This window comes from Heterocephalus glaber, unplaced genomic scaffold (genome assembly GCF_053883595.1).
Source record: "Heterocephalus glaber isolate CG9 unplaced genomic scaffold, H.glaber_assembly_v1.0 deba00000768, whole genome shotgun sequence".
Taxonomy (NCBI): domain Eukaryota; kingdom Metazoa; phylum Chordata; class Mammalia; order Rodentia; family Bathyergidae; genus Heterocephalus; species Heterocephalus glaber.
The window spans coordinates 7393269-7418180 of NW_028258162.1; the positions used below are offsets into that span (position 1 = coordinate 7393269).

Below are 24912 nucleotides of genomic sequence, written 5' to 3' on the forward strand. Positions count from 1 at the left end.
ATTCCCCTTTGATAAAAACAACTCCGCATAAATACACACTGTGAGCATTAGCTAAAGCAGCCAGCACTGCTCGGCTAGGTAGGACCAAGTCTGTGTCATCTTTGTTTGTGATTGATCTGCCATGGTCCTGAGCCTTCCTGACAAGACAAGGGAGAGGGAAGAAAGGAGGGAAACTCTAACTGCTCTCTCCAAACATTCTGCAATGAGAAAAACTCATTTGAAAAGGCACAGCCAATACTCTGGAAAGCCCAAATGGAGATCTTATTTCCTAATACAAGACAGCAACTGTCCCGGATGGAAACTGTTTCAAAGAATGAAGCCAACACACTCTGTCCCCACAGAATTTCCTGAGCCAGTTTCTAAGCTTTTACAGGGTCCCTATCGAGTTGCACTCGGGGCATTTTTCAGGAGTCAGTGGAGACTATAAACAAAGTTCTACGGCAAAGTGAAATGATAATTAAGCCAGATAATTCGGTTAAAAAATAATAGTAATTACATACATATGTACTTGATGGAAGTTGAAATATTCAGGTGCTAGGCTTGCTGTGTGGCTTCCTGTCCTTACGTTACTCCCAGAGACCTTTCTCAATTCAATATTGTCCTGAAAATCTGGGTTTGTTCTCTGATGCTATGACAAGGCAGTGGTTTCAGAGCAGCAGCATCCTCCATTCCAAAAACATACTACTAAGAAATTAAGACTCTTTGCTGGGAGCTCCCCAGAAAGCATCCTCAGCTGCCCATCGTGAGCCATGACCTTCCCACCCCATGAGCACCCGAGATACCAGGAGATGCAGTCCAGGTCTCCCCTTGCCACCACACTGGGCTTTTCCTCGACCTTCCTAGTAAGCGTCTCCCGCCTCGTCTCTGCAACTTCAGCCAGCAAAGAGAGGTCATCTTTCAGTCTCTGATTAATGAATCTCTTCGTTAATTAATCTCTTCGTTAGTTAAGAGTATTAAGAAATGCTCAGTCCCCTCACATGCCTACTAATTTAATAAAAGGACATTCTCTTGATTGGCTTGTCTGAGGTGCTGGACTGAGTTATGTAGCTTTCATCCTGGAACTTTATCCTCACAAATCCCTGCCACACAGGTGGGAGGAACCAAACTCAGTCCCATTACACTGAGTCCATTTGATGATTTATCTTGGAACTATCACTTGGGCCCACTGAATCCATTCAGCCAAAGATATTGCTTCTAGAAAGGAAAAGGAAGTGTTGAAGAACAAAGACTAGTAGTGTAGAAGAGAAGAAATCACCTTGTTTTGATGGTGCTGAGGACTGAACCCAGGACCTCAGACATGCTAAGCAACCACTCTACCACTGATTTCCACAAACCCAGGCCTGTGGCGATCAACTTTTAAAGTTCAAAAGCTACCACATCATCAAAACCATTCAAGGAAAATCTTTAAATAGAATAAAAGAGGTAAACAAAATAGGTAACACATTTTCTAAAAGTGTATTAATAACTACAGGGGGCCGGGGATTTAGCTCAGTGGTTTCACCACCTGCCGTACAAGCCCCAGGTCCCAAGTTCGATCCCCAGTACAAAAATAAATAAATAAGTACAGTTATTCTGGTTACCATCACATAGAAAACTCAAGAATATCTACTGAGGCCTTAAGAAAGTCATATTCTGGTCGTGAATGGCCTTGGACATGGGTTATGGAAGCTCAACAACTGAGAGAAGTGCAAAGCTGGGTGATCTCTGAATCATGACTTTCAGGCCCCACCTGAGACCCGTCCATGAGTGACTCTCGGGGGAATGACCCAATGGGAGGTCTGATTACTACTGTTTTAGCAGAAGAGTGGACCTTGTACTTCAATTTCTTTTGCTACTGAATTGAGACACTATGAAGAATGTTTCTGCACTGAAACCAGAGATCATTAAACCTGGGAGGAATTGTAGCAATCATCTCGTACAACCCATCATTCTACACCTGGAAAAAGAAAGGCAGAGCCCAAAGTCGCCTTCCTTGACTGAGGCACAAAGAGAAGCCAGACCTACTAATGGAACCAAATAAGTCAAAGAGCCTGTGACAGGTTAGCAATACTTACAGTTATTCAGATACAAAAGGAAGTAGAGAGATTATTTTTTATTTGCTGCACTGCTATTCCTCACAAGTCCCTGCCACACAGGTGGGAGGAACTAAGTTTAGTTCTCTCCATTATAGTGAGTCCATCTGATGATTTGTAACGTTTCTCCTGTTCCCTGTCTCCTCTCCAAGTTGGTGCCCACATGAGTGTGAGAAGGGCAGGCGCTAGTGAGCCGACCGGAAAGAGGAAGTGTTGGACCCACACCCATACTCCCTCATCCCTCTTCTCAGTCCTTGGCATCTGTCCTCTCTGTTGGTGTCTGAGGACAAAAACAAAAACATATTGACAATATTTTCAAAACATTCTCTTCTTTGCAAATACTAGGTCCAGAATCACCAAACTGATAGGCTACATGATTGTCCCCTGGTATCCACAAGGGATTGGTTTCAGAACCACCCCTCCTATCCCTACAGATACCAAACCCTGCAGGTGCACAAGTCCCTTATATAAAGTGATACAGTGTTTGCACAGACCCTATGCACATCTTCCCACATACAGTACTTTAAACTGCCTCTGGATTACTTAGAATACCTAATTTGATTTAGATCCATGTGAAGAGTTGTTATACTGTATTGGTTAAGGAAGGACAACAGGAAGAAAGCCAGTATGCTGAGTACAAATGCAGTTTTCTTCAAATATTTTCCATCCTTAGTAGGGTGAATTTGCAGGTGCAGAGCCCACAGGTATGGAGGACCAAGTGTATATTCAAATCCCTAAGCCAAGGGCCAATGATCTGATTCTGGTCCACTTGATAAAAGCAAATATCCCCACAGCCTGCTCATTCCACCTGGGCTGCAGGAATGGTAGAAAGGGAGGTACAGTGGGCTAGGAGGGCATCAAGGGACCAACTTTCTGGGACTCTGGAAACAAATGGAAAGGATATGGGTCATTTCTGGAGTAAAGAGTAGAACACCAGACACATGATTAAAGGCTCCGAACCCAGTCATGAGACACTAAGTCAAAACATTTTGGTTATCTTCCTGTCTCTCACTATTGACATTTGTGTCTCTTACATCATTTTATCCAGAAGTAACGTAGAAAAAATTTGACTTATGGGAAACTGGGGGCTTAGAGACATCTCCAAGGTTACAGTTAACATCTGCTCAGCACACCATGTTCTGTGAAATAAATGCACCACATCGAGTGAATTAATATTTCTTGTTCGAAGTTCTTATTCAGTCACCCCTTTCTAGATGTGAAACACAACCTCTCATCATTTTTGCTGCCTCAAAACCTTGAAGTGCAACACACTGCAGCTTCTCCCCATGAACTTTTACCTCTACATGCATGAGATGGGAAACAGGAAGCACCCCCGTGGGATGAGAACACGGGATCACGTGGTGAAAAACCAAGACACAACGTGCAAAGCTGTCAAAATTAAGTTCAAAGGAAAGAGAAAATTAAAAAGCCAATATGAAAGGCTTCTTGCTAAGACCAGCAGAAGGAACACAAGATCTACCAACAAAAATCTATCTGGAGACTGTCTTTGTGTTTAGAAGTCTGAAGTGCCCTAAAGGTAAGAGACAGTAAAAGGACCAAAGCAGAGCAAAGAATGGGCTCAGCCACAGCAAGGAATTGGGGAAGTGGGGTCTGCAGCTGGGCAGTGCAGCAGAGAAGTCTGAGACGTGTCCTTCAACAGAGAGGCGCCTGTGTCCCAGGCCCAGTGCTTTAATAAAACGTAACTGAAACACACTCAGCTCCGTCCCTAGGTCTTGTCACATGGTCTGCAAACCCTGGATGTGCTAGGCATGTGTTCTACCAATAAGCTACATCCCCAGCCCTTACTGGACGCCTCTGAAAATACAACTGACGCCCAGAGGGTCTTGCTTTGGGTACTGAGCCCATTACTAGGTGACCAGATGCCAGCTATCTGAGAGAGAAACTCAAGGGGCACAGAAGGAGGGGGCACGGAAAAGGCGCTTCCAGGGGATTAAACATGTGTCTCCATTCTTCCCACAAAGACACTTAACTATTATGCTCCCTCCCAAAACATCATGCCGCCTTCCTAGCCTTACCACTGTCACAGATCGTACTCTCTATCAACCATGGTTTTTTTGCCTCTGCAGAAACTTGAAGATTAAAAAAGAATCAACACAGATTGCACACCGAAGACTCAAAGATTCCGGGATGATTTGTATCCTGCCCATAATCATCCTCAATCTTTCATCTTATCAGCACTCATATATTACCCACACTCCATTCAAGAACAGAGTGAGCGCCCAATCCCTGTTATTTTCAGCATGATTGCAAACAGAGAAGCCAATCGTATAAACAGCCAAGTGGGGAGGCAGCTAGCACGTTGTCTTCATTTTGAGTAGGAGATTTTTAAACTGTGCCTAAAGAGGCCTGGGGTTTCCGGAGGCCCTGGGAGTCAGAGGGCAAGGAGAAGGCCATGGTTTGGCCCCCACGCTGTCTCAGCCATATAGCTGTACTTTATTCTCTTTTGGAGGGGAGGCATCTACTGAAATTGCATTTGAGAATCATGTCTAAGGCTTAAGTCTGCACTCATGACTCAAGTACTCAAAGCATCTGAGCTTTCTCTTCCAAAAACAGTGAGCTGCACAGCCTGGAAAAAGAAAAGTCTTCTATAACAGCGACTTAGAATAACAAACTAAGGGAATCTTCCTTAAGGAGCTTTTCGTCTGGCTTGAGTTTTTAAAGAGTAAGGATTCCCTAATTTATACAGAGTTTGTATTCCAAAAGTCGGGGCCCTGGGATTCAGGGCTCAATTTCCGACACAAGAGAAATGTTAAGAGGCTGGTTCCAAAGCAACCCACATAACACCTCATGGGTGAACTAGAATGTTACTAATTCCCCTGGAAGTAAAGTTTCACTTTTGCTTCTGGGTGGATGGGCTCCGCAAGCCAGTGGGGGTTCACAACCATCACTGATGTTGCTCCTTTGAAGCAGCTCAGCCTGTGATGTCTGACAGAAAGGGAGCTGTGATGATGAAAGGACTTTCCCTTTCCTCTTTCCCACTCGAAGGCCAAGTTCCAGGGAACCTCACATTCACCGAGGTCAGCGGCTGGCTGAGTGGACAGTCACTAGTTGTTTGCAAGCTGAATAATCGCCAGCAAGCCATTGCTTTGCACCAGCCCTGAAAAGCTGGCTTCTGGTGTGTTTATTTTTTCTCCAGTAGTTAACAGCATTTTGTTATGACAATATGTCACCTAATATGTATCTTTTTAAAAAAAAAAAAAATGGCTTGTAGGTTAAAAAACAAAAGTGCGGACCAGCCACCAGGACAGGGTGAGGAGGACCCCCCAGGCAGGCCCACCAGCCGAGGGCTTGGCCACGTGGGCACCGCCAACAATACACCCACCACCACCACCACCACCCACGCCTCTGGCCTTTGGGCTGTACAGCTACTTGGTTACACACTGCAGAGGCACAGGGGGACAAAAGCCATTGTCCTGAGCTCCACAAGTGAACAACAGAGAGAGTGCCTGTCTCAGGCTCCCTAATGAAAACAAGCCCACTGGAAAAGTGAAGGGAATCTCTGCAATAAAGGCCCACCGGACCACTGTGATTGGTAAATTGGAGGGATTATCAGCTCCCATCGGAAACTGGACTTTCTTCAGGGGAAAAGCAGCTGAAACCTGCAGTAGAAACTTGCAGAGTGCAACCCTGCAGGAGGACAGGGAGCTCAGTTTGGGACTTGCAACCAGAAATCTGCCTGAATCTCATGGGTCTGGGACTAGCTTACTGAGACTCATTGACTTATAACTGCACACTGCTGCCCATGTTGTCTATTGTGACAGCAAAGACACACCCTGAAGGAGGCCCTTTATTTTTCAAAGGTGATAGATTAATAACTACCACAAATTGTCATTCTTTAAGAGGTATTTGATGCTATGCTGTTGCTGATTGTATGACTTGGGCTAAGGTGTCGTGAATGATCTAAACAGTTTTCCTTCCTGGTATAATGAAAATGAGATAGCCTCAGAGTCATTAGAGACTCAAAACCTAAAGATCAGTTGTATCTGGTATACACCTCTGAGAAGCAATCATTCCATAAGGGTTTTAAATACAAGCAACAAAGATACTTACAATAAACAACTTCATGATATCAACCCAGGAACTAAACCAGGGACAGTACCAAAAACAAAAATGAGAAGGCATTTAACCAAGTCACAAACCCAGACGTCCACCCTACAAAAGGCAATTTCTGGGGGAAATGAGGTGCAAAAGTCTGATAATCAACCACCTGGACACCCTGAACTGATAACACAGGAAGTAACAAAACAGATGAATGAGGCTCTAGAAAAATTCAAAGCAGAAATAATCTCCCAGATAACTACAGAGATGGTGAGCAGAGTGAAAGACATGATTAGAGGCTCTAGAACAAAAACTGATTAAAAAAAAAAATAGATGAGCTCAGAAACATGCTGGAAGCCAGGAATTCCCAGCATAAGAAAGAAATGGAAACCATGATCGCCCAACATAAGAAAGAAATGGAATCCATGAAACAGATTCAAACAGATATTCAGGAGATTAAAAACTCCAGTGAAAGCATGCAGAGCAGATTAAGAGAATCTCAAGACAGAATATCAGATATAGAAGAGAGGATTGCGGTGAAGGACCATGAAAACAAACATTTCTTAAAAATAGTAAGGGACCATGAGAAATCAATTCAACAGCTGCTAGATGATGCAAAGAAGAAAAACATAAGACTGATAAGAGTTCATGAAAAAACAGGAGAAAGTACAATTGACATAAAAAAAACTGTTCATGGAAGTAATAGTAGAAAACTTCCCAGACAAAGGAGGAGAATTGGACATACAGATAACCGAGGCATATAGAACTCCACCCAGCCATGATCAAAAACAATCTACACCTAGACATAGAATAATCAAGATCCCAGAAACCCAACAGAAGAACAAAATCCTACAGGCAGTTACAGAAAAGAAACAAATCACCTATAAAGGAAAGCCCAGCAGAATCACGGCAGACTTCTCAGCACAAACCCTCAAATCAAGGAGAGCCTGGAGTGAAGTATTTCAAGCCCTAAAAGAAAATAACTTCCAACCTAGACTGTTGTATCCTGCAAAATTATCTTTCAAAATTGATGGGGAAATTAGACACTTCCATGACAAAGAACACCTGAGAAATTTCATGAACACCAAACCAGCACTCCAAACAATTCTAAGCAATATCCTAGAAAAAGGCAATGAAGGTCACAATTCCATGAGGCCCAACAGAGTGAAGCCACCAGACAAGGTAAGAAAATAAAGGGAAAGGGGGAAAAAGAAATAAGAGCCAACAACAGTAAAACATCATGACAAAGATGAGTCAATATCTCTCAATTATAACTATCAATGTTAATGGCCTCAATTCACCAATCAAAAGAAGTAGACTGACAGAATGGATTAAGAAGCAAAATCCAGCAATATGCTGTATACAAGAAACACACCTAACTCAAAAAGAAATTCATAGACTGAAAGTAAAAGGATGGAAAACGGCTCTCCATGTGACAAGAACCCAGAAAAAAGCAGGGGTAGCAATCTTATTCGCAGACAAAGTAGATTTCAAACCAAAACTAATTAAGAGAGACAAAGATGGTCACTACATCCTTGTGAAGGGAACAATCCAAGAGGAAGAGATGACAATCCTAAATATATACACACCAAATACGAATGCCCCCAACTATACAAAACAAATATTAACGGACATGAAAAACCAAATAAGCACTAATACAGTTGTAGTGGGGGACCTCAATACCCCATTATCACAAATAGACAGATCATCTAGACAAAAAATTAACAATGAAATTCTAGAACTGAACCAAGCTATTGAACAAATGGACTTAATAGATGTTTACAGAGGGTTCCACCCCACAAAATCAGAATACACATTCTTTTCAGCTGCACATGGATCATTCACCAAAATAGACCACATGCTAGCTCACAGGACATGTCTAAGTCAATGTAAAAGAAGTGAAATTATCCCCTGTATATTATCAGACCACAGTGCATTAAAATTGGAGATCAATAACATGAGAAACTGCAAAACTCCCAAAAACACCTGGAAAATGAATAACACCCTCCTGAACAACCAATAAGTCACTGAGGAAATTAAAGAAGAAATTAGACAGTTTCTACAAGTAAATGATGATGCCAGTACAACATTTAGGAATCTATGGGACACAATGAAAGCAGTTCTACGAGGGAAATTCACAGTAGTGAATGGCCATATTAGGAAAAGAGAGAACTCAGATAAATAACCTAATGCAGAACCTCAAACTCCTAGAAAAAGAAGAGAATAACAAACCCAAAGCCCACACAAGAGAGGAAATTATAAAGATCAGAGCAGAAATCAATGAAATGGAGGCTAAGAGAATGATACAAAAAATTAATGAATCAAAGAGTTGGTTTTTTGAAAGAATAAATAAAATCAATAAACCTTTAGCCAACCTTATCAAAAAAAGGAAAGAAAAGACTCAAATCCATGCAATTAAGAACAAAAAAGGGGAAGTCACAATAGATCCAGCAGAAATCCAGAGGATCATCAATACCTACTTCAAGAACCTGTACTCTAATAAAATGGAAAACACAGGATAAATGGACAGATTCCTAGATACATACAAACTGCCACAGTTAAATGAAGAAGATATAGAACTTCTAAACATCCCAATTACAATGAGTGAAATGGAAAATGTAATAAAAAATTTACCAACAAAGAAAAGCCCAGGTCCTGACGGCTTCACTGCGGAATTCTACAAGACATTGAAAGAAGAACTAATGCCATTACTCTTTAAACTCATCAAGGAAATTGAAAGGGAAGCAAGGCTTCCAAACTCATTCCTGGAAGCAACTGTTACTTTGATTCCAAAACCAGGGAAAGACCCAACCCAAAAACAGAACTACAGGCCAATCTCCCTAATGAACAGAGAGGCAAAAATCCTCAACAAGATACTGGAAAACAGAATACAGAGGGTCATCAAGAAGATCATACACCCTGACCAAGTCAGATTTATCCCAGGGATGCAAGGATGGTTCAACATAAGTAAATCAATAAATGTAATACACTATATTAACAGAGTCAAGGACAAAAACCGTATGAACATCTCAATAGATGCAGAAAAGGCATTCGACAAAATCCAACACCCACTCATGATAAAAATAAACCCTACAGAAAATTGGAATAGAAGGTCTTTATCTCAACCTGATTAAGGCTATCTATGAAAAACCAACAGGCAACATCATACTAAATGGTCAAAAACTGAAAACTTTCATGCTAAAATCAGGAACAAGACAAGGATGCCCATGATCACCACTCCTGTTCAATATAGTTCTGGAAACATTAGCGAAAGCAATTAGAAAAGAGAAAGAAATAAAAAGAATAAAGATAGAAAAGGAAGAAGTTAAACTGTCATAATTTGCTGATGATATGATATTTTACATAGAAGACCCAAAAAACTCCGCCAAAAGACTTCTAGACCTAATTGACAGATTCAGTAGAGTAGCTGGATACAAGGTCAACACTCAAAAAACAATAGCCTTCTTATCCACAAATAGCAGGCTCACTGAGAGAGAAATTAGGAAAACAATTCCCTTTACAATAGTGTCCAAAAAAATTAAATATCTACAAATCAACCTCACAAAGGAAGCAAAAGACCTCTACACTGAGAACTACAGCAATCTGAAAAAGGACATCGAGGAGGATATAAGAAAATGGAAAGACATCCCTCGTTCCTGGGTAGGAAGAACCAATATAGTGAAAATGGCCATACTTCCAAAACTGCTATATAGATTTAATGGAATGCCAATTGAAATTCCAAAAATATACTTCACAGAACTAGAGAAAACAATCCAAAAATTCATTTGGAACCAGAAGAGACCTAGAATAGCAAAAGCAATTCTAGGCAACAGAGACATGCCTCGGGGTATCACAATCCCCAACTTGAAACTATACTACAAAGCTACTGTGATAAAAACTGGCAAAGAAACAGACCCAAGGACCAGTGGAATAGATTAGAAGATGCAGAAACAACTTCAGACATACTCAGCCACCTCATCTTTGACAAAGGAGCCAACCACCCTCATTGGAGGAAAGACAGCCTCTTTAATAAATGGTGTTGGAAAAACTAGATTTCAACCTGCCAAAGATTAAAACTAGACCCGTATCTATCACCATGCACTAAACGAAGATCAAAGTGGATTAAAGATCTAAATATTAAGACAGAAACACTAAACTTGCTGGAAGATAAGTTTGGTAGAACTCTTGAAGACATTGACATAGGAAAAGACTTTATGAACAAAACCTCAGTAGCACGGGAACTAGCACAAAGAATCAACAACTGGGATCTCATCTTATTAAAAAGCTCCTGCACTGCAAGAGAAACCACTAACAGAGCTAACAGACAACCTACAATGTGGGAAAAAAATTTTCAGCAGCCGTACCTCAGACAAAGGTCTACTATCTACAATATATAAAGAACTGAAAAAAATCAGAACCCCCAAATTCAAAGACCCAATTCAAAAATGGGCATCTGAAATGAACAGACATTTCTCAGACAGAGAAGTAAAAGCAGCAAATAAACATATGAAAAAATGTTCAACATCACTGGTCATTCGAAAGATGCAGATGAAAACAACACTGAGATTCCACCTCACCCCAGAAAGAATGGCTGCTATCAAGAAATCAACCAATAACAAATGCTGGTGGGGGTGTGGAGAGAAAGGAACCCTTCTCCATTGTTGATGGGAGTGCAGACTGGTGTAACCACTGTGGAAATCACTATGGAGATACCTCAAAGAACTAGGGCGGGAGGTCCCATTTGACCCAGCTTTTCCCCTGCTGGATATTTTCCCTAAGGAATTAAAAGAATCATACCACAGAGATATGCATGTACTTATGTTTATAGCGGCACAGTTTGTAATAGCTAAAGCTTGGAAACAGCCCAAGTGCCCATCAACTAGAAACTGGATAAAGAAGATGTGGTTTTTTTATAAATTTATAAATATTTATAAATATTTTTATCTGGATATTCAGCCATAAAGAACGAGAAACTAGAGTCATTTATAGCTAAATGGATGCATATTGAGGCCATACTGTTAAGTGAAATAAATAGGACACACATGTGTAAATACCAAATAGTTTCTCTAGTGTTAGAAACTGAGAGTGTAAATAAGGACTAAAAGAATAACTAATAATTGATACTTTCAAATAGGAAAAGGTCCAAAGAGGTAGGTGTGGTGGGAGGGGAAGGGAAGGGGAAAGGAAAGAAGGGAAAGGAAAAATTATGAGAAAAGAAAAAAAAATGGAAACGAAGTATGTAAATAGGGAAGGGTTTAGGGGTAAAGGGCGCACAGGGAATGGGGAAAAAATAAGAACCAAGATACATCATGTACAGGTACAAGCACCCAAAGATAAATCTAAATGTACTGTATACCTAAAATGTACCAATAAAAGAATTTAAGAAAAAAAAAAAGTGTGGGTAGTATTTATAACCCTCTCAGAAAAAAAGGACAGAGAGAATAAAATAGAGGAAGAGATAATGTGTAACTATAAATAATTTTCTAGATTGAACCGAAAATTAGTGGGTTTTTTCCTTCATTTTTGCTCATTTGGTAAGCTAATGAACTGAAAGAAAAGAACTGGTTTTAACCAAACAATTCTAAAAGATTTCAGAATTGGAAGACTTGGCGCTATGAACCTATTTGATTCATGTACCATCACAAATTACCAAAACAAGTATATAAAATATTAATAGTTAATTTTCCACCAAAACTAGTGAATTGTTCAGAATTGCAGATATCAAAAGTCTAAGGGAATGGCCTGTGGCAGAATCAAATCATTTAATGGGCTAAAATTAGATCAAATGCAATTATGGAGAATTACCATTAGGAAAGATATCTTCCCACCCTTTTGCAAAAATGGAAATACTTTTAAAGAAGTCTAACCTCTCACCCAGAAAAAAATAACACCAGTGACTTCTTCCTACCCCCGCTTTACACAAATATTACCTTTGCATGTACTGTTCCATCCTTTGTACTATAATAATTTGCTTATAGATCTCCTTTTCTAAGCTTTTTCCGAACAAAACTACTAGAATACTGATTAAGACACTGGGGCTCATGATCCAGGGTCAGTTCCGAATTCAACTCCTTACCAGCTAACTTGCGAGGGCAAGTTATTTAAACCATTTAAAAACTGAATGTTTCAGTCTGGGGATGGAGTTCAGTGGTTCCGTCACCTGCCTCACAAGCGCAAGGTTCCGAGTTTGATCCCCAGTAACAAAACATAAAAATAAAAATTGAATGTTTCATCTAATGAGGAATAGTAATAAATCCTTATAAGGCTGAGAGTGAATGAAGTAATACATATGGCATTATGCCTGAAATACAGCAAGGTTGCTGATGACGTCTTCACCCCCAATGCCCATACAGCTCCTTGCACAGTAGGTAATCGATTCATGTTTCCTGAACTGAATTAAATTTCCCTACATTTCCTGCCTAATGAAGTCCTACATTTCTTGCTATGGAAGATCACATCTGACAAAATCTTAGGCGTGACCTCTGCTTGGTGATTCCATATCAATTTGTACATACCTGTTACCTCTTGTCCCACCTGCCTAGAATTATCTGAATATTCTGCCTTCTAAAGCTTGCTCTGAGGGGGAGAGTTAAATCAGCTTTTCATAAAGCAATGATCTCCTTTCCCCTTTGCATTTCCAAAGCCAGGCACATAGCAGGGAATCAATACACATTTGCTCCTTAGCTGGGTGGACAGCACCTTGCACCTCTCACTGAGCCCCAAGGGAGCAGTGTGTGGAAAAGAAAGGAGTCGGACTGATGGGAGATTCCTTCCCCATCTTCAAGGCTCTGCTCCCACCCCGCCTCTAGCATGAAGCACCATCCAGCCCAATGCTCACAGGCCCCTCCCTTTCTGAGAACTTACTGTCAATTAAACATAGTCACGCCAGGTGTGTGTTACCCTTTCTCTGGCTGATGGAAGGATGAAGTAATGATAAATTGTTTTGCATAGGACATACTAGGCTAGAAATAAGTATTTGATTGCTTGAAGTTTTTTTCCAGAATTATCTGGTCATTATTAACCTGATGCGAAGAAACACATACTGGATCTGCACAGACTGGAGCTGAGCCCAGGCACCCCAGTGGAGAGGTATCTCTCTTTGGCCAGCACCCAATTTTTGGAACCAATGGCTTAGCACACAGAAACTGGCATTTTCTGACAAACTAAACATTAGCTCACAACCAGATCTTCATGGTGGTTCACCAACAGTAAATTCTACCTTGAGTTCTATTTCCTGAAATTAAGTGGACTGAGAAATGGCTACAAGTCCCATGGAAAGAGAAGGAAGGAATCCCAATATCCCCTGTGATAACACCACCAAGAAAATCACTTCATCCTGAGTGACTGAAAGCAGTCAGCTCTCAGGAAAAAGAACTCCACAGTGACATCCTAAATTGACAAATACTTCAAGCAATCAAATTCTTATTTCTAGCCTATTATGTCCTATGCAAAATAATTCATCAAACTCCTAAACTCCTCTTTCCTTCACAAATTCTACTCTTACTCTTTTTTCCTACCAGGAATTCTTAGGAACCAGCAGCAGCAGTAGCCTTCCCAGTTACAGAACATAATTTTTAACTTTTCAGAATGTTTTCACAATTCATTTGATACTTGCAGCCATTTGGAACAGAGAGATAACAGAGACTGTATCTCCTTACAGAAGCACAAAGAATCAGGGCAGCCGGCCTCAGGCCACAGCTAATGAACAGCCCACGGGAGCCCACAGTCCAGCCTGTCCTCCTCTCAGCTGTGGTTTTACCACACCACTGGCCAATGGGCCACACTGCAGGTGTTCAGCTCTTCCTATACCATGTCAGGCAAGGAAACCTCTTTGGAAGACAGTGTCTTGTGTTTCTGCAAGAGATCAGGTGTCCCCGTGGGAAAAAACCCTGCCACCCCAAACCCGAGTCGTAGCCGATATACTTCACCATATTGAAGGCAAGTTGGCACCCAAAGCGGTTGACTGGGAGCCAACTGTGGTGTTCTAATCTTTGTTCGTGCTGTCAACGTGACATATGAAAAAAATATGAATAAAGTGACAGGATGAAAACAAAGCTAGTAGCTGGTGTGAGATCCACAGACAGGGTGTTAGCTCCACACGCAGTGCAACTGGGTCAAGTTAACACCTTGTGTTTCCCCTACATATGCGGTGTGGAAAAGCTATTTATAAAATGTTTTTAAATATTTAGGACCAAATAAATCAATACTGTTGGGAAACACTCACTCTGACCAGAACTCATTTACTTGCCTTAGTCCCATGTGAATAAGAGAACTGAGAATACTGAGAGGATCCAAGACCATCAACAGTACAGATGTTCAATTCGATCACCCAGAGTTCCCAAACAGGACTGCTGTCAATCTCCATGCTGGCTGGTGACCAGCATGAAGAATACAATGACAAAAGTCCCAGAAGAGTCGCCTTGTGAATAAGCTTTATGATTACCAATGTAACAAAATAGACCTTGTAGAAATTACCTGACTCTGCAATTCACTCTGCTGCTTCAGGCGAAGATTTTCAGGTGTATCTGCGACGGTGGTGAAAGACTGCTTTGGGTAGTGTCTGTGGAGAAAATGTTTAAAAGAACATAATTAAAATATTGTGCTACAAAACAATACTTTAACATCCATTGTTTCATCCTTTGCTTCTGTCACAATGGAAGAGGGCCCAGTCCTCTTAGCTAAGACCATCTGTCTGTCATCATTCTGGGTCCCATGGCATTCTGATGATCCTCTATTGCTCCATTTGCCTCACTTTCTCCCAAAACTTCAACATTCACTTCTCCATGCCCTACCCACCATTCCAGCCCAGTACCATCATTCTATCCTTAAAAAGAGTCTGCGTTCATCTCCTCTTCGACTTTCCCCATGTCTGGTTTCCAGCTTGTTACAGAAGTTTCCCTTACCAAAGTCATAAAGACTTCCTGTGGACATATCTAACTAACACCTTGTATTCCTCCTCTTGCATGACCTATCCTCCATCTTGAAATGTCTTCCTCCTCCTCAGTCTCCACGTCACCAAACAGTCCCTGCTTGGCTTCTCCACTTAGTGCTCCTGTCTCCCATAGACTCTTCTTGGCTCACTCCACCGTCATGGTCCTAACACGGGCTTTCCTCTTAATCTACACCATCATCTGGAGAATCTCACTCATTCCTGTAGCACCGAGGATTTTTTATATGCTAATTTCTTCCAAATCTGAGTTTCATATGCAGTGGCATTTCCTTTTATATATCCCATACCTGTCAGTGTGAAATTCAGCTATTCATCGCCCCATTCCTGAAACAACCTCCTCTCCCTGCATTCTTTTTCATTTATTAGTGCCCAGATGACAAAGTCAGAACCTTGGGAATAACCTTGACTTCTCACACATTCAATTACTAACACTATCTGCTAAATATATCTGGCCACAGGAGACCAATTCAATCCTGCAGTACACACCTCTCTCTTCCCCATCTCTCCCAGCAGTGCTATTCTCCTTGCCTGGAATGCCCATGCCTCGTCCCATCCCATCTCCTGAGCAACTGTGTTTATCTTTCAGGTCTTGCCTTAGATGTCACCTTCCCTAGGAAGTTTGCCTGGCCTCTGAAATTTGGATTAGGAAGGATCTCTGGATGAGCTTTCCTCCCCCTGTAATAACGCTTATTATACTCATTTGTATTTTCTGATTGGCGCATGCCTCTGTTTCACAGTATAATGAAAGTGCTGTGACAGCAAGAATAGGCTACATTGTCCCTTGCTGGGGCCCATTCTGGCCTGTATCTCCAGCCCATAGCAATGCCTGGTTTGTAGTACGACCTAAATACATATCTGGAGGAACAGACAATGGGCTGCAGGAGTGCAGCTGGACAGAAAGAATAACACCTAATCTTCTATATTACAATAGGGTAGCTACAGATGACAATAATTAATTGAAAATCTCAAGACACCTAACAGAATTTTTAAATGCCCCCAACACAAAGAACTGACGAACATCTCAGGCAATGGATATGCCATTACCCTGAACTGATCCCTACACATTGTGCACATGCATTGAAAAGTCATGCTGTGCCCCATAAATACGTGCAATTATTCTGTGTCAGTTAAAAATACATATAATGAATAAATATTTGCAGACAGAAGAAATGGAGAGAGGGAGAGAGGAGGAAGAAAGCAAACAACCAAAGCCTAAGAGACTAACACAGCTTAGATCTAAAGTGTCCTCTGACATGACATGTTTAAGGTGGGCCAATGCAAGGTGACTGGATCACCAGGGCTTGAACATCCTCAGAGGATTTTAATTAAGGAGCATTCTGAGATTGAAAAGTGAACTGCTGGGGGTGGGACTCAATTCACAACTGCTTTTCTACATGTGCATGAACCTCCGTCCTACAGGGCGAAAAATGACTTCTATCTGGATACCGATGGAACACCACTTGCCACCTGTATGCGTACTTACAAAGTATAGCTTTGTTAAAAATAACCTAGTTAGCTAACCGTTGCACTTTACAAGGAGAAAGTGTGCTGGATTTGAATTTATAAAATACATGCATATTAATAAAATACCACTTTTACAGATTTGAAATTGGCCTCCCATACGAAGTCCTATTTGGAGAGAGGCTTAAAGAAAAACTGAGAAGCTTCTGCAGTTTTTAGAAGAGCTAACCTCTGATGACCCAAGCAGCAAACTTACTAACAGGCTGTGCAGTCACGAGATGACATCTGGAACGCTTAAGAAATGCCAATGGTTCGCACTTTTTCCAGCAGCCTTTTCAATCCTAAAAAGTAATCATTTTATAACAGTAGGTTGATTTGTATGTAACATAACTTTCCCTAAAGCTGTATAACTGGAGGATATTATCCAAAATTTTAATGTGAGAGAGAAAACTCAATTTAATAATATAACCAAAATAACAAATGCTGAGGGAAGAAAGGCAATTCATATCAGAAACATATGCATCATGAGTGCTAAAATAAATCAAAACCTGTGGCTTAAGGGATACAAGTTGTACTTAGAGCTTACAAAATTCAAGCAAGTTTTGTTGTTGTTTTTTTACAAATGCCTTAACTGGCAAAAAAATGAAATTGCCTCATGAATTGGAACAAGACGGCTCAGAAGAAATAAGTATAATTACAAAGATGGCAGCACAGAATGCACTTTATAAAAAAAAATAATTACAATATCTGGAGAAACCTAATTAATTCTGCCACACTTGACACATGCGAAAATCCTGTCAAACACTGGACTTCTCAACATCATGTCCAAGCAGTAAGGTCCATCTGAATTAATCCAACAACATTCCCCTCGGAGTCGATACCTCCATTCCCTCCCACCCCCCATCCCACCCCTACTGCAAAAGAAAAAGAAAAGAAAGCCAGACCCAGAAATAAAATGAGAGGCCAGGGGCAGGGACAGAGAAGCAAAGCATTTCAAAACTAACTGGTGGGACCATATGATTAATTCTAGCTCCTTCCATATCCTGCATTTAAATGATAGTAAAAGGTCTCGCGCAAACAAATACCATGAAGCCAGGCTTGGTTGTACACACCTGTAATCACAAGACTCTGGGGGTCTAAGGCAGGAAAATCACAAGTTTGAGCCAGCATGTGCATCTTAGAGACTCAATGAAACCCTGTCTCAAAATAATGGGGTTGGAGATATAGTTCAATATGCAGGCCCTGGGTTTAATTTGCAGGGTAGATGGGTGGGTGGGTGGATGGACAGATGGATGGATGGACAGACAGACAGACAGATGCCTTCAATGGAAATATTAAGGAAAGAAGAGTTATTCACCAACCCTAAAGGAAGAATGCCACTTTTTCCTCTGTCCTAATAGGAGTCAGAACAAGGGACAGAAGGTGAGGGGGCAGGAAAAATAGATGCTCAAAAAGAACCAAGAAACAAGTGAGAAAAGAGACAATGGGAATGGAAGAACTGACACACTCACAAGTTTCCTGGAAAATAAAACCGAATTGTGGAATTTTGACACATACTAGGAACTGGTTGAGAGACCTGGGGAACAGTGAGAAATGGTTTGTTTTTGCAGTGCTGAGACTGGACCCAGGGCCTCACACGTGCTCGGTAAATGCTCTAGCACTGAGCTACCCCCCATCCCTCATGAACACTGAAGGGTCGTAAACACAAGTCCTGTAGTTGAAACATATAGGAATTGAATGAGTATGTTCATCAAGACTGGGCCAAGAGCTGCAGAAAATTCAGATCTCCATGACACGCCAAGAAGAATCACAGGATCACAAGGCTATATCTGAAACAGTAAAGTTAGGCCCCAGAAAATAATTCCAATTTTTTTTTTTTGAGACAAGATCTCCCTATGTAGTTCGGGCTGGCCTTGAACGCACTATTCAGACTAGGCTGACTTGAACTTACAACAATCCTCCTGCCTCAGCCTCCCAAGTGCGGGGATTACAAGCATGCATCACTATACCTGGCTCCATTTTTTTTTTTTTTTTTTTTTTTGAGATGGAGTCGCGCTAAGTTGCAAAAGCTAGCCATGAACTCCTATAGATTCAGCTGAGGAAAAGTGACATGTGAACCACTAGACCAGAGGTGCTCAGGGTGTGGAAAGCAAACAGAAGCCTCCCTGGAGATGATAATGAGAAAGAACAAGTGGGAAGAGTGAGAATCCAGAAACACTTCTTATCCAGAGCCCAGTGCTTATGAGAGCACGGAGCCAAACAGCCTGGGTTAAGCCTGCCTCTTCTACCTACCAGCTGTGTGTCTCTGAATAAGTTTCTTAACCTCTCTGGCCTCAATTTCCTCAGCTGTAAAAGAAACATAACGATAGCACTCCTTGGGCTTATGGCGAATTAACACATGTAAATCATCTCAAATGGTATCTGTCTCAGAACAGATACTTAACCAAATGTCTCCCATTAATAATAATAGCATTACTACGACTGGTTCCTCTCTGTTCTCCTGCACAGTGACTTCTCTTGTGTGTCTCATCATACCATACAATATTCCTCATGAGCTGTCTCTAGAGCTTGCTGCTAGAATCGCATGAGAGAGCTTGATAGACGGGAAGTTATGAATGTGGATATTAGTTACACATTTAGACATAGGCACCTGAGGTTCTTAGGGATTTACTTTCCTCAAATCCTATGGTTTAAATGGGATCCTGCACAGCCCACCTCTCCAACAAAGACTCACCCTGTCCAAGATGTCAACTTGCTGATGTCAAGAAAGCTTATTTAAGAGATTTAGGTAACTCACATTAGAGGAGGACACTAATTTTAAGATGCCTAGCCCTTTCTCACAGATCTCTCAATTCTGCTTTCCTTCTTATCTCCTGGCCAAAGTCAAACAGCTCATCCTGCCAGTCACCTCCTCTTCCTCCTGTCTGCATCTTCAGCCTCATGAACACTCAGGCCCAGCCTCTCTGCTTTCCTGTTTTCCTGACCATGCCACAGCCACAATCAAACTCAAGGATCTGAGAGCAGAATCTGGCTGCCAAAAGAATCTGCTGGTGGACCCCAGCGGGCCACACGCAGTCCTGCACACCGTCATTGGAAAGGCCTGCTCATGACGCTTGCCCTTGCCTGGAGTCTGAGAACTAGATTGGGGGAGAGTTTCTGCCACCATCACCCAAGACGGGCGGCACACTGCACACAAGCAGTTTGTACAAATGGACAAACACCTGCCTTCTGTACGGGAGGCGGGAATTTGCTGATAGACTCCTTGTAAAAAATGTGGGCACTGAGTGTCAAAACAGCTTCCCTGGCCAGCCACATTTGGCGTGTGCTGTCACGGCTCATTCTCGGGGGAGTGAAGCGGCTCCCTCTCCGCCGCAGGCCCTGGAAGGGCCCCTGCTTCTCCGCGGTATGGCCCATGCCCTGCTCACTGCCTGGCGCTGAGTGGGGAATGGGCCTGGCTCACGAGGAGGCCTGCGAAGCTGCACAAAGAATCATCAAAGCCAAGGGTGCCCCGGGGGACCCCGCCAGCCCCTCTGTGCCATCCAGGATCCTTTCTGAAACAGGAAGTGTCTGGATGCTTTCCGATATTCCTTTCTAAGAAGGCTAATTTTCGTGACTTTAAAGAATATTGTAAAAGCAAAAGATCTGACCTCACCTTACTCCCTGGCCTTCGGCCCTGCCTTTCTGAGTTGGGGAAGGACCAGAGACCACGTTTCACACTCTACTTTAGCCAAGGGAGTCATTTTCTCCAAGGGCCAAGATCACAACTGTTTTGAATGAAAGCGATGACAGAAGGTTTAAATACAATTTTTAGTACATTTCCCAAATCCGAACAACTCCATTTTACAGCACTGATGATTGTTTTATCCAAAATTATCTTTAGGGATTGAAAAATAAAACTTTTTAAAAAATTTTGTGGCACTGAATCCAAGGAAACTATCACGGGGCGACATCTCCACCTTTTTCTTTTTTTTTAATTTGAGACAAGGTCTTGCTTTTTTTTGACCCAAGATGGCCTTGAACTTGTAATTCTCCTGCCTCAGCCTCCCAAGTAGCTGGGATGACAGGCATATGCTGCCATACCTGGCTAGAAAGATAAAACATTTTAAAATAAACAGATCCTAAAGAAAGATTACTCCCATCAGATCTCCTGTAAAGCTACTTACAAAGGATGCATTTCAGGAAGACAGAAAATAATTCCAGAAGGATAACAGAAAAGGCCAAAAGGGAATGGTAAGCAAAAAATGTGAACATGGACAAATGTGTACACATACATACATATGCATGTATACATAACACATGGAATAATAACACTACTGCATGGGAATATCTTTTTCTTTTAAAGACAAGGCTAAAATACTGGCTAAGTTGATGGAGAAGTATGAAAATCATTCTAAGGTCCTGCATCAGAAAGGTTAGGACATTATTAAATTTCAGATTTTACTTAAGTACATGTAATAAAATTTTAAGGGTAACCATAAAGAAGGAAAGTAGCCAACATAAATTCAATCTTACGAAAGGGAAAAAATAAAATCATCAAAAGAACCAAAAATCTAATTCAAAACAATAAAAAAAAAGAATGAGAAGAGAAAGAAAAAGCAGGATAGGATAAGTAGGACACATAGAAATTTAGCAGTTTGGGGAAACAAGTCAATAACCATAGATATGTAAATGAGCAATAGCTGCCAGCTACATGACAAATATTGTCATTTTTTATATTCTACTATAAAATAGCTGCACTACTATGAGACAAAACACTGGTTTTCCAGTACCAAGGACTGCAAGGAGGGAGAACTGAGCCACATTCCTACCCTTTTTGATTATTTTATTTTGAGAGAGGCTCTCGCTAAGCTCCCCAGGTTGTCTTCAAGCTTGTGATCCGCCTGCCTCAGCTTCCAAAGTACCTGGAATTCCAGGCATGTACCCCCAATAAAATACTTCAAATAAAGTTGTCATTAAGAATAAAGATTCTACATAGTGATATTGGTTCAATTCACCAATGAAAGTATTATTCTAACTGTAAATAGATCTAATACAGTAGTAGCCTCAATTTTTCTTTAAAGAATTTGTGTACATATATGGTGGGACAAAATGCCAAACTGGTGGCCAGAAAAGTGGCAAGTCTACCAACATGGAGAGATTTCAATACCTGTCCCCAATCATTAATACATAAAGCAATCAGAGCCACAATGAGTAAAGATACCGATGTGTGAGACGTAGAACTTGCTACAGTGAGAGCAGTCAGGTCTCCACGCAGAAGCGGCCTTCAAACTGTGTAACCCCAGAATGTCAGGGCATCCACCACTCACAAAAGACATATGACTGATGACAATGGCCTGGCCAGTAGACACTGGTGGGACCACATCTACATGGCACTGTGCACCCCCCAAAAACTGCAAATCTGAACAGACGCCAGTGCCCAGGCAGTTTAGACAGGAGCAGAGCCACGCTACACCTGCCGCTCAGTGCCCTCCTTCCTCCTACCTTTCCATTCCTTTTCCACCTGGAGCCAAAGCTGGCAGAAGACCTAAACCCCAAAGACCAAGCCCTCAGCTTTCCGCATTCATTCTTTAAGGGCAGAGTGTGTACACATTTGCATTGCTATCTGCTTTGTATTTCACTCCTCAAAAGGATGTTTTAACACTCATGTTCCATGTACCTGAAAGATTCTGTTAGTTTAAGAACCGTAAAGAAAAAATGGCATATTCTATGAGAGAATGAGAAAACCTGGAAGTTTTTTCCCTTGTGTTAAAAAGTTCCTGGGAAATTTCATTAATAACTTGAACAATGATCCTACCTGGGTTATCTCTTCAGGTGTGCAAAGTTGGTAAAATACTCACTTTAAGTGGTTTAAGCTTGTGTGTCTGGTTTATTTCATTTAACATTACGGTCTCAAGATGTACCCATTTTCCTACAAATGACTCAAGTTTATCCTTTTTATGGCAGAGTAGTACTCCACTGTACCACATTTTCGTTAACAATTCATCTGCTGCTGAACATATAGGATGCTTCTAAGATTTAGGTATTATGAACTGTGCTGCTATACACATGGGTATCTATGTATCTCTTTAATAGGATGTCTTTAACTCTTTCAGGAAGATGCCTAGAAGGGGAATAGCTGGTCTACATGGAATTTCTAAGCTTAATCATGATTTCTCTTATATGAGAAACCTAAATTATAAACAAAGAGCAAAATAAAAGGAATATAAGAGGAAGTAGGGAGGTAGATCTTTCTCAAATGGAAGGGGATGAAGAGACAGAGGGAGGAGGGAGAAAGGGGAGGGGAAGAGATGAAAAAAGAAATTAAGACGTGTTCTGTACATGGACCAACTCCACACAAGGAATGTAAACATATGTGCTGCAAACATGGACTAATAAAAAAAGTGAAACTATTAAAAAATTGTAAATGGTTTAAGACTCACATGATGACTGTCAACAATTCTATGTATTTCCACTCGTGTTCCATCTTGATCACCGTTTAACAGGCAGAGGCATTTTAGAATGACACCTTTTTGCATGTGGGGTTAACACAGCATGTAGTCCACAGTAGAGCCACTGAGGTCCAGATCTCTAGTGGACATCACAAGAGCACTGTGCAGCATCAGCTGAGACACTGCGATCTAACTCTGACCTCCCTCCGGGGCCTTCCGGTCTATTCATGAACTGCTCTCCACATTCAGCATCGCCTCCTTAACTCTCCCACCCACCTGCTTCCTCGCAGCCCTCCCCCCGGAAACAACACACACAGAATGCCGCTGGTGGCAAAACATCAATTTTATGATAAAAAAAAAAAAAAAAAAAAAAAAACAGACGGTGAATTAGAGCAAGTAAGTAGGGGACACCCTTCAGAAAGGAGGCCCGCGAGAGCTGCCAGTGGATGACAGAAGAGCGAAAAATGGATCATGGTAATGTAGGCCGCATACATGAAATACAAGCCCCAACCGAAGAGTTACAGGGGCCAAACCCCGGGCTCTCTGAAGGGCAGTCAATAACCTGACTAACAATTTACCAAGTTCTCTTTCGGGCTCCCAGGGTCAAACAACTTGCCACCTATTGATTTACTTCCTCAGCAGGACTCCATTGTAACTCCTCGCGTGTATCTAGAAAAGAAGGCATTATCGGAGGGATTACGCAGTCAGCCTGACCTGCCACACTATGGAATGCTTATCAGCTACTGTAACATGTCACCTAGATTTTGAATTATGGTGTCCAAGACGAGAAATTAATATTTGCACACACACATGCATGTGAGCGCGCACACACTCACACACCACTGCATGTTGTTTGAGAGAAACAGGAGTTGAGGAAGGAGACTCAATTCGCTGCCCTGCTGCTGCTATTGATCACGGGACATGCAAACAAGCAAGTGTGTGACAGATTACAGCCAAGAAAAATAGCTTAGGGACGCAAGACTCTACCATAGTATGGCAGTCTGCAAAACATCAGAACACAGCTGGCAAGATAACAGAAGACTAGAAAAAGCTCACAATACATATATAATGTATTCCTTTGTTGGCAATAATAATAATGCGCCACAGTAAACATTCAATATCAATAAAAATAATTATTTAAAGTCTAAAGAGAGGAGAATAGCATCGAATATTTCTGTTTTATGTAAAGTTAGAAAGGTTAGTATTATGTTCAGCTGTATATTTCTCATAAAGAATTTATAGTCTCACAGATAAATTGATGGCCAAAACATAAGCTGAATCCCCTTTCGATCCACTGACTGTATTCATCTGATAAATTACAACTTGTTTCCTAGCTTTTCAGCTATGAAAGCAATCTCAGCAGATTGAGAACTATTTAATCACTGGCTTCTACTATGGAGGAGAACTATCTTTGGAGAAAGGGAAGAACTGTTCGATGCATTTCAATTTATCAAGTTCCAAATCGTGCAGGTTAAGTATGTTTGCACATGGTTTTTCAGGGTAGGCAGACTGAAATGAACATTGTTGTAACGTTGCCAACCACTGCGCCCCGGACTGTTCTTGTCTCTCCCAATTCACTAAGCAAATCACAGCCTGTTCTCAGGTCCCTCAAGCCAGAAGAGTCTAGTCACAGAATCCATCAACTCTTCCATGCATGCACGCCTTCCTGGTCATTGATTGTATGATTAAACTAAAGCTCAATGGACCGTTACACTTCTCCTGGGCTCAGTGTCTTGGATCAAGAGAACCACGTTCAGCTTTTACCCTTTTCCAGCATGGGAAGAAAAGAGGGATTTTTTGGAAGGCCTGAAGTGGGCACCCTATTTTAAAAGAAACATGCTATTACCTGCAAAGCAAACACCACCCACCCACAGCCCAAGTGAGGTATCTTTATAGGTACACACGCATTTATACATGCTTATATATAATATATGCATCCACG

At 41.5% G+C, this 24912-nt stretch overlaps 1 protein-coding gene across 1 annotated transcript in view; it reads right to left on the minus strand.

Annotated features, from left to right (window-relative positions):
• Nucleotides 1-24912, minus strand: part of LOC147829077 (uncharacterized) — a 256666-nt gene that overhangs the window by 111962 nt on the left and 119792 nt on the right. The window contains exon 4 of the mRNA XM_087207160.1: nt 14607-14691. Coding sequence (XP_087063286.1) covers nt 14607-14691 — 85 coding nt within the window. The remainder of the gene's footprint in view (nt 1-14606; nt 14692-24912) is intronic.